At 33.7% G+C, this 19,709-nt stretch overlaps 1 protein-coding gene across 2 annotated transcripts; it reads left to right on the forward strand.

Annotated features, from left to right (window-relative positions):
* The first annotated feature begins 24 nt into the window (after positions 1-24).
* Positions 25-16,958, forward strand: FPGT (fucose-1-phosphate guanylyltransferase). 2 transcript variants are annotated; one of them, XM_012760373.3, is made up of 4 exons: positions 25-168; positions 1,493-1,660; positions 3,252-3,344; positions 6,293-16,958. In XM_012760373.3, the coding sequence occupies exons 1-4, from the start codon at positions 87-89 to the stop codon at positions 7,747-7,749; spliced, it is 1,800 nt and encodes a 599-aa protein (XP_012615827.2). In that variant the 5' UTR covers positions 25-86; the 3' UTR covers positions 7,750-16,958. The 2 variants fall into 2 exon arrangements, with proteins under 2 accessions (XP_012615827.2, XP_075855490.1); XM_075999375.1 differs by having other exon boundaries at positions 7,110-7,421.
* The last annotated feature ends 2,751 nt before the right edge of the window (positions 16,959-19,709 follow it).

The following is a 19,709-nucleotide window of genomic DNA, read 5'->3' on the forward strand; positions in this document are numbered from 1 at the left end:
TGACGCACGGAAGGGGCGGGGCAGAGACGCCCGGACCAAGGAACGCGTTACATCCCAGGGCGCATGCGTGCTGTGCGGCGGGGGCTATGGCAGCCGTTAGGGCACCTTCAGAAGTGTCTCTGCGAGAAGCCACTCAACGAAAATTGCGGAGGTTTTCGGAATTGAGAGGTAACGAAAAAGGAACCGGAGTTCTCTCGGTTAATGGAGCGGGAGGGTGCTTTACGGGCCAGTAGGTTTTGCTGGACTATCACTTCCTGTCTGCTTCTCACCTGCAGGCTTGGGACCAGGAAGAACTTGCTAATATTGCTTTGGAGTTTTTTATTCTGTCCTTCTCCCATCTTTACACTTTGCGTGTTACTTTTAACTTTGTTCCTAGTAGTATAGATTTCAAAATAAGGGAGGAGGAAGGAGAAGAAAGAAAAATTATCTTGACAAGTGAAGTTAGCTTGTTAATAAAGGCTATTTTAAATAAATCTAAAAGATCTGAAGCATAGCGTTTTGACCCTTATAAGTGATTGATTTTATCCTTCCCATACCTACTTCACCAAGTTGTTCGGGGGGAGGGGATAATATAACATGGAGGAATTATGGATTAAAATTAAAAAGGGGAAGTTCTATATCAAAAAACAGGTCCCACCACTTGTCATTCCTATACAATTGTCTAATAAAAGTGGTTATATATTTGATGCAATGACTGCTTAAAAAATACAAGTGCTAATACTTGGATAACAGTAAAATGTTCAGAACAATTAGATTCTAGCTAACAAGTCCTATTTGTTAACTAATTTAAAAACCCTTACTCATCTTGTTTATCAATAAGAGATTCTAACTGTTTACCAAAAGTGCAGTCCATCTTTTAATGAGCTCATCAGGAAATTGGGACTTTATTATCAAGAATTTTGTCATATTCTAATAGATAAAATTAATATGACAAAATTAGAATTTGTCGTATTAGAATATGAACTTGCGTGTGAGCTTGTATGGCTCGTCTTAAAGTAGTAAACAATAAAGTGCCTACATTTACAAACAACATTATTGAAGGAATGGATCCTTAGATTGAATGTTTCTTAGCCAACAAAGTGGCCCTGAAATAGGAGAATTGATTTTCAAAGCTGGAGATTCAGTTATTTATTTCTTTGTATCCTCTTCTTATTTAAGAATTGAGGTAATAATCTTTGACAAGTTAAAATTAGCTCTCAATCAAGAATCATAGCTCTCAAAATTTGTAAATAAATGGGATTGTAAACCATAAAAGGAGGGTGTAATCTAAAAGAGAGAGAGGAGGAAAAAAAAGTGAGCAATCTCCATTAGAACTATTTTGAATCATACTAATGGGCCATGAATTATTCCCTAATTCTCAAATGCAGAGGATAACATTTTTGAAGATAATAATAAATATTAACCTTTTTTTTTTCTTCTTTCCAAATAGGCAAACATGTAACAGCTAGAGAATTCTGATAATTTTTCTTATTTCCTTGCTTTTTCCAAATAGGCAAACCAGTGGCAGCTGGAGAATTCTGGGACATAGTTGCAATAACAGCAGCTGATGAAAAACAGGAACTGGCTTATAAGCAACAGCTGTCAGTAAAGCTAAAAAGAAAGGAGTTACCCCTTGGAGTTCAATATCACGTTTTTGTTGATCCTGCTGGAGCCAAAATTGGTATGCATTTTATGGCCAGGTTTATAACACAGGTTTTGAGCAGAATAAGCACTGAAGAAAAGCTTCTCTGTGGCTTACAGTTTATAAGCTGCATATCCCCACCCAAGGCCTTTACAAACTTTAAAATTTGAATGTAAATTGACATTTTTTTAAGAAAGATAAAAGTCATAGCAACTGTTCTTACCCATTGTGATTTACTTTGTATACTTCCAGAATGTTATTTAAAAGATAATTTTATTAGTTTAATAAAATTTAGTCAGATAGTGAATATCCCTTTGGACTTTATCAGTAGGGCCCTTAAGGTCACTCCCTACCCCATGATGTCTTCAGAAACTTGCATGAAGAAAGCAAATCAGGCAAAAAATATATATACACTTAGCCTCTTGGGGCCACAACACAGAATGCAAAAGAACACCATCTAATAATAGCTTAAGTATTATATTTATTTTTGAACCCCAGTTTTGGTCAACTTTGCTCTTTGACTTTCCATTGCAAATAAAAATAGATGCTATTTTCCTGAAGGCTGTTTTCCTTGTGATATTTAAAACTGAAGACACTTGATACCAGAGGTAGGGTACCAGTATATGACATGAGCATTGGTCTAATTAGCCAATGATGTTTCAATCCTCACAAATACAAGGTCAGTACTTTTATTATTGCCATTATATAGATGAAATCTGAGACACTGAGACTTAAATAATTTGCCCAAGGTAACTAGTGTGGTGGTTACCATGTTTCCCCGAAAATAAGACCTACCCATAAAATAAGTCCTAGCAGGATTTCTTAGCATTTGTGCAATATAAGCTCTATCCCGAAAATAAGACCTGGTGATGGGCATGGCCCGCATTGGATCTGCACAACCCATGCATTTCGTTGCGGAGCGGTAAAGAAGACGAGCAGCCCTTCTCATCTGCCCCATGAGAGCTCTATTGCTCAACATGAGAGATTGGGGCCAATGGTTCTAAAGGAAATAGAGTCGCAAGAAATTCAGGATGGAATTCAGGGTTTGGAGAGTTATGATGATGTTCCAGAAGAAGAAAACTATATTTGGATAAATGTAGATTGTTATAAACACATCCCCTGAAAATAAGCCCTAGGGTGTCTTATTAAGGAAAAAAATATATAAGACCCTGTCTTATTTTGGGGGAAACATGGTATATTTAAGATGATTATTGGAAAACCAGGTTCTAAAACTCTCTTTAAAAAGGAAATCCAACTTGTATCTTCAGTTATGTCGTGTGAGAGAATTATTTAAGTGGACGTTGTGGTGTGTAACTCCATATGAATCTTTATACTTAACAGTCTTCTAGTGTTATACATTGTGTAATTGGTCATTCCTTCTGTTTTTGTTACTGTTTTTGAGAGAATATTCGTCATTTATTATTGAGGTCTGCTCTCTGGGTTTCATTACTAATCGTTCATTTGCTATGGGATGTATTTAATTTTATTCTTTTGCCAATACTTTTTGTGTCTGTCTCCCTAGTTAATTATACCCCAAAACCATAGCCTTAAAGTTGTAACTTTTAAATTTACTGTCATTACAAAGTTTTATTAGGTTTCTGTGAAATAAACTGTGCTTTTTAACTTTAAGGAAATGGAGGATCAACACTTTGTGCCCTTCGATGTTTGGAAAAGCTGTATGGAGATAAATGGACTTCTTTTACCATCCTATTAATTCACTCTGGTAAAGTTATACTTTACTAATTTACATTTTCTTTTGAGTATTCCACCTCTGATACCTTAGGGACTTTTTTCTCCCTTGCAAATACTTTACTCTTCTTCTTTTTTTTTTTTTTTATTCTTTGAAGTTACTCTGCTTTGAAAAATATTTCATGCTTTTCTTGGTATCATTAGGTATAAGTAGCATAGTGATTTTCACAAAATTTATCCTTAAAATTGTAAATCACATATATCATCAACTTTTCATGGACATTGTTTTGTTTTGGTATACATATAGAAAATTATTTCCCAAAGACAGAATTCATTCAAATGTGAACATATCTTAGGAATTGCTTTAGAGGGGATTCTTGCTTCAGGAGAGAGGGGTGATTTAGCACTGTTGTTACTAGTCTTTGCCTAAACTTTCTGTCTTGCATTTTTGTCTGATTATTGGTAGCCAAAGGCTAGACTGCTTAAAAGAATTTTAGAAATAAAAGGAAATAGTGGCAAGGTATGGAGTTGACAAGTAAGTATATGAGGGGGAAATATACGCACAAAAGATGACATTTTAAAACAGAACAATTGGAAGGACATAATCTCAGAATATGGACAATTAAATACATTTAGTTTTATGAAAATTTTGGTTACATGAAAACCTCTGTTATTTTTCTCTATATGCTAGAGGCCTGGTGAAAACTTTGTCGTGGACTGACACCAGTCAGGGGGCAGATATTTTAGAACTCATCTACATGGCTTCCAAGGCACTTTCCAGTTCTTAAGATTCATATACAAAACAATGATTTTTTTGTAAAAATGGTATGAAAGTAAAGCATCTGAGTTCTGGTATTAAAATGAAAAATGTAAAAAAAATTCTGATTTATGATTTTATAATAATTTTATTATTATTACCAGTTTAGTAAAAATTAGACACCAGAAAACACATAGTTAGAATAGGTAATTCTTACGGTGCTAAACTTTACTATTGCCTAGTCTTTGAAAAAAGAAAAACAGAAGTTATTATTAGCTATCATTTGTTGAGCAATGTGCAATGTGCCAAGTACTTATTATTGAGCTTATGAAAGCATTTTTGATGCAATACCTTCCGATGGTAAGTAGTATTCTACATTTGTTGATTTGTAATAAATCCAAAGATAAACAACTAAAAAGTGGTGAATAAGGTTTGACCTCATTTTTGTCTAACTCTTTCTTCTATGTAAGGCTGCTTATCACTATAATTACATAAAAATTATAGAAGATACTTGATATACTTAAGAGAACATACTTTTCAAGGAATTAAGAAGTTATAAGGCTCATTTTAGAAGGGAAAAATCTGTTTAGATTAAAAACAAGTATACATTTTAAAATGCTTTTAAATTTACTGTCTTTAAGTATAGAAAATAATTTGAGAAATGATACTGCAACTAGAATTTAGTGTTTAATAGATAATTGCATATTCATGTGTGGCTTAATAACAGACATACATTCTGAAAAATGCATTGTTAGGTGATTTTGTCCATGTGTGAACATGAGAGTAGTTACACAAACATATGTGGTATATAGCCAATTGCTCCTAGGCTACAAACCTATACAGCATGTTATTGTACTATAGGCAATTGTAACATGATTATATTTGTGTATATAAACATATCTAAACATAGAAAAGATATAGTAAAAATACCATATAAAAGAAAAAATGATACATCTATATAGGGCACTTACCATGAATGATGCTTGCAGGACTAGACATTGCTATGGGTAAGTCAGTAGTTAGTGGTGAGTGAATGGGAAGGCCCAGGACATTATACCACTATTAACTTTATAAACACTATACACTTAGGCTACACTAAGTTTATTTAAGAATATTTTCTTTCTTCAATAATAGATTAGTCTTAGCTTACTATAACTTCTTTACTTTATAAACTTTTAATTTTTTTAAGTTATTAAGTCTTTTTTAATAACATTTAGCTTAAAACACAAACATTGTACAGCGGTACAAAATATTTTCTTTATATCCTTAGTTTTTATTTTTACTTCTTAAACTTTCTGATTAAAAACTAACACTCAAACATACATTATCCTAGGCCTACACAGGGTCAGAATCATCAATATCACTGTCTTCCTCCAGCACATCTTGTCCCACCTGACTTTAGGGGCAATAACACACATGGAGTTGTCATCTCCTATGATAACAATGCCTTCTTCTATAATACTTCCTGAAGGACCTGCCTGAGGTTATTTTACAGCTAACTGTTTTTAATAAGTAGAAAGAATATACCAAAATAGCAATAAAAAGTATAGCATAGTAAATATATAAACCAATAACATAGTCATTTATTATCAAGTGTTATATAATATACTAATTGTATGTGTGATAGTTTTATATGACTGAGAGTGCAGTAGGTTTTTTTAAACCAGCATCACTGTAAGCACAAGATGTGTTACTACTGCTATGATGTCTAGGTGACAGGAATTTTTCAGCTACATTGTACTCTTATGGGACCAACATAATATATGCTGTCCATTGTTGAATGAAACATTGTTGTGCAGTATATGACTATATTTTGGAATTGGCATATTCATTTTTTGTAACTTTCCCTATGAAGTGGATTCTTAATATAGGAGTCTGATATGGTTGAAGTTTACTGTTTAAAATGTAGATGCATGATCATGTTTTAGCCCATGGTCCTTTTTGTTTGTTATACATTTGATTCAAAACAATTCACAGGTGGTACAGTATATTAGAATTTGTTCTTTACCTGGAATTTTTAAGACTGCATTATATCAAATAGCTACAGGAGATTGTACTTTGAATTTTTAATCTGGATTGCATTATTCTTTACTGAGTTACAGTAACATATTGTATACATTAAATATCTTTAGAGATATTTTGACTTGTAAATGGTACCCTTGGGTTTTGAAAATCTTATAAACAATAACACATTTTTTAAATGGCAATTTTGTTTAATTTTATAGGTGGCTACAGTCAACGCCTTCCAAATGCAAGTGCTCTGGGGAAAATTTTCACAGCTTTGCCTCTTGGTAACCCCATTTATCAGATGTTGGAATTAAAATTAGCCATGTACATTGATTTTCCCTCACATATGAATCCTGGGATTCTGGTTACCTGTGCAGATGATATTGAACTTTATAGTATTGGAGAATCTGAGTTTATAAGGTTTGATAAACCTGGCTTTACTGCTTTAGCTCATCCTTCGAGTTTGACTGTAGGTACCACACATGGAGTATTTGTCTTTGATCCTTTTGATTATTTAGAATATAGAGACCTTGAATACAGGTCTTGCTATCGTTTCCTCCACAAACCCAGTGTAGAAAAGATGTATCAATTTAATGCTGTGTGTAGAAGTGGGGGTTTTTGTCAACAGGACTTTGTTGGGGGTGACACTGCCTATGTTAAATTAGACTCTGACTTTGTTTACACAGACAGCCTATTTTACATGGATCATGCATCAGCAAATAAATTACTTGCTTTTTATAAAAAAATAGGCACACTGAACTGTGAAATAGATGCCTATGGTGACTTTCTGCAGGTTTTAGGACCTGGAGCAACTGTGGAGTACACCAGAAACACATCAAATGTTACTAAAGAGGAGTCAGATTTGGTAGATATGAGGCAGAGAATATTTCATCTTCTTAAAGGAACATCACTAAATGTTGTTGTTCTTAATAACTCCAAATTTTACCACATTGGGACAACTGAAGAATATTTGTTTCATTTTACTTCAGATAGCAGTTTAAAGTCAGAGCTTGGCTTACAGTCCATAATTTTTAGCGTCTTTCCAGACACACCAGAATGTTCTGGTAAAACATCCTGTATCCTTCAAAGTATACTGGATTCAAGATGTTCTCTGGCACCTGGCTCAGTTGTGGAATATTCCAGATTGGAACCCGATGTTACAGTTGGGGAAAACTGCATTATTAGCGGTTCTTACATCATAACAAAAGCTGCCCTGCCTGCATATTCTTTTGTGTGTTCCTTAAGCTTGAAGATGAATGGATGCCTAAAGTATTCAACTATGGCATTTGGAGTGCAAGACGACTTGAAAAAGAATGTTAAAACACTGTCAGATGTAAAGTTACTTCAATTCTTTGGAGTCTGTTTTCTGTCGTGCTTAGATATTTGGAATCTTGAAGTTACAGAGGAACTGTTCTCTGGAAACAAGACATGTCTAAGTTTGTGGACTGCTCGCATTTTCCCAGTTTGTTCTTCTTTGAGTGATTCAGTTACAACATCCCTAAAGATGTTAAATGCTATTCAGAACAAGTCAGCATTCAGCCTGAAGAGCTATAAGCTGCTATCTATTGAAGAAATGCTTATCTACAAAGATATAGAAGACATGATAGCTTATAGGGAGCAAATTTTTCTAGAAATTAGTTTAAATAAAAAGCAATTTGATTTAAAGATATCTTAAATATTGTATACTTTGCCTTTCTTTAAGCAAGATTCCAAATACAGTCATTTTCTGTAGACTTTTTTTTGGATTGTTTCATTGAAGTGAATTAATAAAAATTGTATTAACATAATTGCTGAAGCATGTAGCGTAACAACACAAAAATACAAATGAACATTTTTTGATGGAAGAATATTTCAAGACTTTAAGTTCAGAAAAGAGAGACTTTTTAATGTTTATCACTTTCAATTTTTTTAATGATGGATTTGTGGAGCATTGTTTTTTTCACATCAATACTCTAGCAGGTTAAAAGGAAATTTTTCTAAATACACATTAAGAATTTTTCTACCTTCTTTTGGACTTTGGTGCCAATAAAATTTTAAGTATTTATTGACAATTATCTCCTTAAATATCAGCCTATGTTGATAAATCAATAAAAATGGCCTTTCTAGGGTCTTCAGAGTACTGTAGGAATACTATAGAAATAATTTTTCAGAAACAAATCTATAGCTGGCAAATTCAGGTTAAATCAATACTTAATGTTTTATGATAATTTTAGCTGATAACTACATACAAAGAGCTATAAAATTGATAATAAAAATTTGTATCTCATTTATTGATCTTATCAAAATAAAACAAAGTATGTATATACCCGTACATGTGTTTGCATATCTTTTAAATTTTCCCTAAATCTCTATTCCATAGGAAAACCAAAACGTACACACACAAAACTCAAGTTATATATGGAGAAGATGGTAGGAATAATTGAGTTTGTGGACTGCTCACATTTTCCCAGTTTGTTCTTTGAGTGGTTAAGTTACAAGAGACCTAAAACATGTTAAATGCTCTTTAGAATAAGTCAACATTTAGCCTGAATAGCTATAAACTGCTGTCTATTGAAGAAATGCTTATCTACAAAGATATAGAAGACATGATAGCTTATAGGGAGCAAATTTTTCTAGAAATTTGTTTAAATTAAAAAGCAATTTAATGAGATTAATTTAATGACACTGTGGACATTACGTTCATCATCTTCTATTAATCCCTCTAACAGAACTGTTAAATTGCCAGATGGACTGATTTAACTTTCCATTTCTTATTTTCTGTCCACACACTGGTGTTACTGAGAAGCAATAATTGGCCAAAAGGTAGACAGCAGGAGGAAGGCAAAATAGAAAAACTGACATAATACACACATGATTAAACAGCTTCAAAAGATAAAATTGGCTGGAATCCCAAGTTATATGTTCCTACTTTGTTATGAGCATGTAAGTAAAATGTCTTCACATCAAAATCTAATAATTAATTAGAGATGACATTTGTCAGAGTTTTTGGTTTTAAATTAAAATGAATAAAATAAGAACAGATCTGTGCCACTTATTTTTATATTAACATGTCAATATAAAAATAATTGGCAAACTAGAAGTGACTTGTCTGCAACCCCTCAATCATGGTACGTGTGTTTCCTTTTTACAAGGTTCTTCCCAAGGAAAAAATAAAAGTATAGTAGTAGTTATTGTTTAACATTTATTGGTTTACTTGCATAGCTTTCAGAGGATGTTATGTATTTGCCATTCATTAAATGTTTAATATCGTAATTATACCTAATCCGAAGTGCCGTCAGTTATAAGAATCGCCGTTATTTTATGTTCTAAGAAAACACTAACAATAAAATGACACAGCACTCTTTGTTACTTGAAATATTTATATTCATTGGAGATCTTTTAGATGCATTTAAATGTAGATTTTTATCATTTAACTCTTGCAGACACATATAAGATAACAAAATGAAATATTGAGATATCATCAAGACATTTCTAACAGCTTCACATTCTTCCTGACTCTTTGGAAGAGTCAAATTCTTCCAAAGCACTTTCATCACAGGGTTGTTGATATCCTGTATCCACCCAGTACCATCTTCTGTGCTATCAAAGTTACTGATAAGGCTGCATTTCCTAGGAGTGTCCCACTGCACTACCATCTGGGTTTTTTGCCAAGCTTCAGAGCCTGTTCTGCAAGTTTGATGCTGATGTTTTACTCTGACAAAACTCAGTTTCATTTCCTGTTTAATCACATGTCCCTAGAAGGTAGGTAGCTTCTATTCAAAGTTAGCAGGAGATTTCACTGATTGATGTCTTGTTAACATGTGACAGTATGAAAATAATTGGTAAGCCAGAAGTGACTTGTCTGCAACCCTCAATTATGATATATTGATAGTGTGTGCGTGTGCGCACATGTGTTTTCTTTTTTCAAGATTCTTCCCAGGAGGAAAATCTTTGGTGGCTATTGTTTTGCTGTTTAACATTTATTCATTTACTTGCAGAGCTTTCAGAGGATGTTGTGTGTTTGAGCATTAAATGCTCAATACTGTATTTCACTTAATAATAATATTTCACAATGCATGGATTCTAGTTGCTTTGAAATGGTATCCGTTCAAATGATTTACCAGTATCTTTGGCTTGAGATGTATTGTTTGGTGTGTAGTAGCACATATGTACCACCAACAGTGTACATAACTGAAGTAACAATCACATGCACAGCTATGACCAAGTTCACATATTAGCAGATAACTCCATGACTATTGCTGCCTGGCTAATAGTTATTATAAAACACTATCAGTTGTAAGGCACATTCTATTTCAGGGATGTTGAAATATAGAGAGAAAAGGTGACTTAGGAAATGAGTCTAAGTGTGTGTTTTATTAAAAGGGTCTAGGAAAAAGAAGCAAATCATTCTTAAATTCAATTGCTGAGAGGAGTGTACATGACGGTGAGAAGAAAAGTATTTTTGATAAGAAATGACTACGTTCACTTAGCCTCCCAATAAAAATTCAGTTTTTTCTTTTCTGAATTTTATCGGCAATAAAAAAGTAAAGCCTGCATGTATAACTTTGAAATTAAACATTTTCTCTTGATTTATAATTTTTATTTTAGAAAATCATAGTATTTAAATCTTATATCCTCAGGTTTATAAAAGTCTCTTATTGTTTGTAACTATATTTCATAACCTTATTAATGAGTTAATTATTACTTAGAAGGGCATGGAAAAAAATCCAGCATTTGGTAATAATCTTTTACCATTTATTCTCTAAGAAAATAAAGAGTATCAGTGTATACTGAGTTGAAATAAAGCTTCAAAAATTCAAATGATACACTGGGAATGGCAAAAAATTGATGGCATGAATTCAGGGTTAAATTCCACAAACTGTGGTGATCTATTCATCTTCTGCAGTTAAGCATTACTCCCAATGGTATACAAAGATTACCAAATTCAGCAATAGAGGCAAAATCAACTTTGCCTGCTGTAAAATGTAGGCATGGCTGTTACATGTAGCCATTCAGTACATTGCACAAAATCAGAGACACCATCCACATATACCACGATGCCCTCTGGACTTGAACAACTTGAAGGCTCAGAATTAAGACACTCCAATCTAGTCTAGTCGATGTCTAAGATAGAAAAAGTGGAAAAGTGTTACTAATATGCTCAAAACTATCTAAAGGATTTCTGATGCTCTTTCTGTTGTTCAACTAATAAAACCAACTCTTTATCTGGGTCAAACACTAAATTCTTCTTATTAAAGACCTTTTAAATTTACTTAGTGCGAGAGAAATGATTGAAACAACCATTATCCACTCAAGTTTTACTTGAATCTTCTGTGCCTATAAAATTTCTGTTAAGGTTAAGGAACACAACTTCTATTGTTTATATTCAGTGAAACCGTATTATTAATATTCCTTATATTGATCTTTGTCATGGGTTGGTTTACATTTTCCTTCCCTCCATTACCAATGTGCCAAACGTATATATAACATACTAGTGTTCTTCCTGCTCCATTTGTTGGTATACACAGAAATTTCTGATTATGTTTTTTATATACAGTGAAAGATGAGTTACACCAGTCTGGTTGGAGAATACCACTTTTGTCCCTGGAAGAGACATGAGCTACAGCAAACCAAACTTGCCATGTCATTCAAACTTGCCAATTTGTCTGTTATTTAGTAAACCACAGTTTTGGGTTTGTTTAAAATTTGGGGTAAAGAAATAATAAAAGCTGCTGATTTTCTACCACATTTGTATTTGGAGGATTGGAGTAGGGAGAGGGAAGATGCCTGTGAATTAGTCACATTATCCACCTGTAAAGCAGCTTGATTATTGACATTTTGTGTCTAAGATGTCATCTTAATGGTATTTTTGTCCATACAAGTAAGTGATTGAAACTAACAGTTAATGTTTTCTTCTGGACTGGTTGGACAAATAGTCTATTTTTTTGAAGCCTCTGGCTGCGAGGATCTCTTAGCCATCTAATCTATAAATTTCAACCATTCAAACAGAGCAATTCATTTCTGAATTGCTGCAGACTGGTGCAATCCATCTGCTAGTGTCATTTCCTAGCTATCTGTGCCAGAATTATACTCTTCAATTGTGCTTCAATGCATTGCCAAAGTAATCTAAACTATAATATCTATATTCTTTGGATACTGTTTTATGATGTGTTACTGATCTGCTTGTTGAATCTCCAACATCCTTAAAGGCTTTGAACATTCTGCTACAACCAATACGTTGTGGCTAAGGAATCTGTATATGTGAATGATTTTTTTTTAATTTCTTTTCTTTACCAGAACCACTCTTTGCAGAACATTCAGATGGTTCGAGTTAGTTTTAATTTACCACTTCCTTGTAGGAGAGTGTTACATTGCTCAGAATAGAATTAAAGCATTTACATCTTGAGGCAAAAATCATTTAAAACACAACTCTGTTAAAGTTAAGTGTTCATTTCTTTTGCAGGTTGAGAAATATTGCATTGCTCAATGAAGTTTTACGTGATTGGTTTCTTTCTTATTATTTTTAGCCTTTGGGTTTGAGACAGTAAATTATATCCACCAATATGTTGTTCTTCAGAGAATTTTCAAACATTTTTAGGAAAACCTAGAACTAGGAGACTTTGACTACATAAAGAAATAATCATGATCATAACAAGTCTTGCAGGTGCAAATTTAAATGTATAAGCACACTGACAAGGTCACAAATTAACTTATGAAATTCAATATATATCACTGGGATCAATTTTTAATGAAATGTAATAAGAAAGATCATTACTCATTATAATTGGTTAAAGTTGATAGAGCTTCTAATTAGCCATTATCCAATCAAACCAAGAGCTGCTTATGGAAGCAAGCATATTAGGAGGGAGAAAGTGGAGTTTTAGAGAAATTATTTTTTACCTTTTACAGCTGCTAATGCTTAAAAACAAAACAAATATTCACCATGCTTTCAGTATTAAAGGAGCAATTTGTGAAATTCATGTTTCCTGTATCTTCAATTTATATCTCTACTATAAACATGCTGTAATTTTCCATAACAAAAATATAAAGGCAACAACAAAAACAAAAATTCTCTAGTCACAGTTTCATCAGGATATAGTCTTTTTATATGTTTTATTTGCAATGTTTTTGATGTTGTCTCTGCTAGCCATCATAATATATCCAATATTGCCACCTGCTTCATATTACTAGTGGGAAAAATTAAATAGGTATCTCCACTTAGAGATCCCTAATCTTCCCTCTACTTATCTAGATGATCTTTTCCATCTAGATAAATGACCCAACCATCTACCAAATTGCTCAAGGAAAAAACCTAGAAGTCATCCATCCCTCTGCAGATATTTTCCTTCCTCTTTTTTATCCAGTTCTTCAGCAAGTGCAGTCTATACATTAAAAACACAACCAAAATCCCTCTAATTCTTTCAACGCTTTCTGAGCTACTACTGTTTGCAAAGCTAATGCAAAAGGCTTTATTTTTTTCAATTATATAACCCTTTCTTATACGCAGTAACATATTTCTAATTGTGCATGCAGGCAAAGTTGCAGAAAGACAGCAATAGAAATATATTCTAAAACAATGGCATTTAGTTGTATTGAGCATTGAGAGGAAAAGCAAAATTGTGGCCGTCTCAGTCTTGCTTTACTGATTCAGTCTGTTTTTATATCCCATTTTGCTCCTGTGAAGACTGCCTTTTAGGATGATGATTCATGCCATAATACTTCCTAACATTCTATACTTTTTGTTTTTTCCTTAAAATTTTGCCTGGTAATAGTCTGCAATCTCTTTACCACACACATCACTGGTTTTTGTTCTTTGTTTTTTTTCATTTTACCTTTTTCATATTTACTATGTGTAACCAGATGTCATCTGGAATTTTGCTTCCCCTTTAGTTGTAGGCAATATTGCTCAAGCTCTATTGCAAATGCTATAGATCTCCAAAACTTTTCCCAGATATCTGTGAAATTCCTGGAGCTCATGTATCTTCACAATATCCTTTGGCTATAAGCTTCCATTTCTGATAAGTTAATTCTGTTTGGGCTTGTATGTGATTTTTCTCACAAGTCTATGAGTTAAATGCCTATTTTTCACTTAGTCTCAAATTTTCCTCTTTCCCACATCTACCAAATCACCCCACTCCCTCTAGGGGAAAAAAAAAAAGCCCTTCTCACACAATTTATATGTGTGTAGCAAATTCTCTGACTAATTGGGGCTATGGAGGAAGGGTAGAAGTTAATAGAAGGATATAAGAGCAATGAGAACACAACATTGAATAATAGTTGTTCTTAGAAATTCTTCAATGTCTCATCACCAAGAATTTCTTCACTATTTTGTTGTGATCAAAATTTATCTCTGACAACTCTTTTTCTCCTTCCCTAACCAACCCCTATCCCCTCACTGTATATGTGCACACCATCTAGATTTATCTCTGGGAACTTGTATGTTTCTCATTCTAATATGTTGCCCAGTTCTGCTCTCTTAAGACCCTATATCAAACAGTGGGCTGATTTTCACATATCCAGACACACCAGGATACTGGACAGAATCAAAGGGCTTTTTATTATCAAGATCCACTTTTATTAGAAGGTTTTAGTTTCCTGTTATATAGCTGCTTTCTTTAACTTTGAAAGTTGGATATAAGGGAGAAGAAAAACCCAAACGTGCCTCTGTTATTAGTGGCTGATTGGTCACAAATCATTATTACAACCCTTTTCTCTGTAGTATCCTCTGCTGCTTGTTATTGGACCATGATTCCTATAGTGATGACAGGACCTTAAGCTGAACTTAACACTATGAATAATAGATGAAGATAACTTTAGTCTATAATAATATGAGAGCTTACTTTTATCAACTGAGTTTGAGACATTCTGTTGCCTACTCCTGTGATATAAGAATATGCTATAAAACTTAGTAGTCTTTTCTCTGTCTTTGCTGTAGTATACCAGTGCTCTAGGAAGGATACAATTTCTGAAGTGGGAATATACTAGATGATTTCTGAGTTTACTTATCTTCAAACAAGTATATATTTTGAGTTTTCCAAAACACCATAATTTAAAAATAATGGCCATTGAAATGTGGCAATTTATTTGTAACTTTACACTCTTATCAACAAAGCTACCACTTCAGCAATTCTCTCTTCTTTTTCTTGTATCATTAATTTCCTTTACTGGAGGGAAATTCTCAACAGCACACAAATCCTCTGTTATTTTTCCAATTAAAAAACAAAAATAATTCTTGACTCCACTTCCTTCAACTATTACTGTCTTTGTTCTCTTTATGCTAAAATTCCTATAATATATTATCTGTGCTTCTATTCTCTAGTTCCTATCCTTCTATTCATTCTTCAACCCAATTCCACCTTTTAGCCCCCATCTCCACCATCATTATACCCCTGAATTTGTTCTTCTGAAGATCTGTTTTTCTAAATCCAGTGGACATTCTCATTTTTTATGCCCTTTCAACAGCATTTGCCTCAACCAATCTCTTCTTTGACATACATTCTTTACTTGGCTTCAAGCAACCCCACATAACTGATTCTTTTCCTAACTCTTTGGTTATTCTTTTTAAGTTTCTTTAACTGATTTCTCCTCATCATCCTTACCTCTTATCACTAGAAGATTACAGGTGTTTGTGTTTAGAATTCTCTACCCACATTCACTCCTTTGGGATATCATCTGTTGTCATAGCATCTATGTGCTATCAATTCTCAAATCTATATATCTAATTAGCAAAGTGTAACTCAAAAATGTTAAAAATATAATTGTCCTATAAATTATGAACATGTGTCTAAATTTTATTTAATTAATAAATGAAGAAACCAAGAGAATGATGAAGTTGGTTTTATGTTGTTCCAGATCTTGCAAGGAAGAAAATTTATACACAACATTATAAAAAAACTTTGCTCAATAATAGAGTAGGTTTCCTTATGAGATAATACGCTTCTTAATGACCAGAATTGTTTAAGCTAAGAGACTTAAAGACCACTTCCCAAGAGTTTTTCTAAGAAGCTTTTGTTTTAGCTAAAAGATAGGATTACATTATGGCTGCAGGCAGGGTTTCCTGGAAAGTGGAATCTGAGATGCAGTTTACAATGCAAAATATTTCTTAATGAGTGCTTTTAGGATAAATACTTGTACAAGAAAGGGGACAGAGCAAGATGAGCAGAAGAGAGAAGTCAAGTCGAGATTCAAGCCCAATGACAGCCTTAATTGGCTGATCCTAAGAGGAGTTCTGATATTAGAATGGCACTTCACTGTTGTCCCAAGTTGGACATGAGTGGACAGGATTTATACAACATATCAACCATGCTTTCCCAGGTGCCCAATTGATATGGGAACCTGGGAAAGGAGTACCATGGACAAGATAGGTCTCTGTGATTGAGGCAATCTGTGAAAGGTACTGACAGCTAAAGGCAGTACTCCAAAGTAACAAGCCCTTCATTGAAGAAGGATCTGAGTGCCTCATCACAATGCCTACCACAATAATGCATAAAGTCCAACCCAATGTCAGGATTCCCTTTTTATATGAAACTATTTTAGTAAAATATTGTATGTTCTAGTTCAAGTTGAATTATGATTTCTAAACTAATCATACAATATTACACATATTTTAAGTGGGCTCAATCCATGAAGAAAGAAACTATACTTTAGTAAATGTGTCAATCATTGATTTAGATAAACAATTTTTTATAATACTGTCACAAATCTACATGATAATCCCTAGTGCCAGATTTTACTTTTGACTAGCTGAGCAAGCTAAAATATTCATAAATTCACATGAAACCAGATGGCTTCCCACTGAATATGCATTTGAACAACTCCTGTACATTATTTATTCCAAGAAGTGCACAAAATATACCATCATCATACCAGAGACTCCTAATAAGTTTGTTTCAGAAAAAGTCAAGGAATTACAGGTGTTTAATACTAATCATATTTTGCATTGACCTTTGATTCCAGCTTTGTATTTGAGAATTACAAACAGCAAAATAAATATAGTTACTTTATGTTAGTTTCTGAAATATCAGAAATCTGAAATAAGAAGGTTTCGCAAGAATGGCTAGTGTTTGGAAAAGAAGAGAATTTAACTTTGCAGACATGATTTTTTAATAATTTGCTTAAGTCTCTAAAAATTCAAATATATAACACAAAATGTTAACTGTTTTTTATTAAGTTGATCAATATATTTTGAGGGTATATATTTTTTTCTTCAGGTTGAAATCACCAATGTGAATTTGAAATGAAAACATAATTTAACCAATGAATGTTTCTTCTCCAACATAATTTGAGAAAGAATAAATGATAATATTTTTTCTTATTTTTTAAGTCATAGAGTTTTCCTTTTATTTACATTTGCTATGTCACATTTTAAAGTTTCCTATTCTCTGGAAATATATATCATTGCCAATATGCCATTGCCATCTCTCTCTCTCTCTTTCTTTAAAATGCGGTAAGTAAACACTGTTGTTTCATAAACAGTATATGATAATTCCACTATCTGAAGTCACAGTAGGTTTGCTTCTGATGCTTAATTTTCAGGACATGTTGCTATTCTTTCTTGTATATTTGATTAACTTTGTTTGTTGGTCATTGTCCTTGCCAAAGTATCTGTAAAGGTTTCCCATGGCCTAAAATGGACTCTCCAACAGAGGCTTTGCATTTGCTTCTATCAGGAGACCAGAGAAGCCTTGCTACTTGAGATCAACCTCTGGCTACGTTCAAAACCGAAGTTCTCTGGCCCTCCAGCCTCTGTATACTAGGGCTGCGGTCCCCAGCCCCCATGCCAAGGACCGGTACAGGTCTGTGGCCTGTTAGATAGGACAGAGCCACAGAGCTCTTCCTCATGCCCTCCCCCACTCCTCCATAAAACTTAGGAAGGTTAGGGGCACATAGAAAAAAATCTGCATTTGTATTTACTGCCGCTGCCACTGCCATTTCCCATCTCTGGCATCACCGTTTGAGTTCCGTAATACCACTCCCCCATCCTCCTCCCCACCCTAAAAATTGTCTAAATTGTCCTCTATGAAACTGGTCCCTGTCTCCAAAAAAGTTTGGGGATCACTGCCTAGGGGGCAAATCCATAGCGAGCATATTTATGGCCATAATTACCCAAGGACCTTATTCTACTTTTATTTCTTTTTGCTCTGCTCAACAGCAAGAGCTGTTTTACAATTCATTTGGTTTGGAATAAAGAATGACAGGTTTATTTCTAGTTGATTCTTATCTTAAGGCATATTGGGGGAGGTTCAGGTTAATGTGTCAAAGATCCCCTCTAAGAATCCCCAACCTGAGGTGGAGCCCTGGACTGCCCTCTAATGTGTTCGAACTTAAGTCCAAATGTGATTTTTTGGCAAATTCCTCAGGGAAAAAACTTATTCCATACTCCACTTACATTTCTGAGTTCAAGCTTTTCTCTAAAATGGCTTGTGTATACCACTTTATTGTTTTTAGTTCTTCAATGTCTTTGTGTTTTTAGTTCTTCAATGTCTTTATATTTTACTTAGCATTTAAAAATCAGTCCACTATTCTTTTTTATATGAATCATCAACTATAATTTTGTATTATTTCATTGACTTATTATTCAACATTTTCCCTAATGATGGTATATTTTTATTAGTAGAGGGGATGTTATATTGGTGGAGGGGGAAGTACTAGTAGTGGTATATTTTTATAATGGATGTTACGGTTAGAGACTATAATGATCATGGAAAAAGTAAAAGGGCAGATAAGGTAAACATCCTGATCCTCAACATATCACATCATATAAAGTCCACATCATATAAAGTCTACATCGTATAAAGTCCACATCATATAAAGCACATGATGGAGTAGTCAACTTAGCATCGAGCATAATACTTGCTACAGAGATGATAAACCACTTTAAATCTCTTACAGAGGAAGTCAGAGCAAATATAAGCACACAAAAAGTATGTTAAATGTTTTTTTTTAAAATTAGAAAGTGAATCTACATAATTCTTTCAAAAGTAAGGTCATTGTTTAGAATGGATAAATCAGATCACTGTTTTACACTGACTTCAAATTATCAAATATATACTGAAGTTTAATTATGTGCCAGGCTCTTTGATAGGCACTAGGGATATTTCATTCTTTGTTCTCAGGGTTCTTCCAGTTTAGTTGATAATAAAATAGAAAAAATATCATTACAATAATCTGTGACTAGAGCCACAATAAGGAAGTACAGTGGGTCATTGGAATAGTCAGCAGAAGGGGCTAACAAAAGCTATAGTAACAGGAAAAGTCTCTCAGGGAAAGTGACATTTTACACTGAGATGGAGGGAACAGTTTAAATTGGCCTGTTTTTATGGAAGGTGAGAGGAGACAGGGTATGGAGGGGAGTATATTTTGGCAGTGGGAACAGTATATATGAAGATTGGGAGGCAAGAGTGCCTGGTATACAGGAGGGTCTGAAAAACACCCAGGATGAAGTGCAGTGTTTGGAATTAAGAGTGGCTTGGGAAAAGGTCTAAACTTTAAATTAATTTATAGTCTTTTATATAAGTGTGCAGGTACCTTTTGAGAAATTAAAACTCTGACCAAATTAAGATCAATAATCTCTTTCAGAGAACCAGAAAAGAGGAGAGGAAGTGGGGTGTTTTGTATGTGTGCGTGTGTGTGTGCGCATGTGTGTGTGTGTGTGTG

Source organism: Microcebus murinus, chromosome 2 (assembly GCF_040939455.1).
Source record: "Microcebus murinus isolate Inina chromosome 2, M.murinus_Inina_mat1.0, whole genome shotgun sequence".
NCBI lineage: Eukaryota > Metazoa > Chordata > Mammalia > Primates > Cheirogaleidae > Microcebus > Microcebus murinus.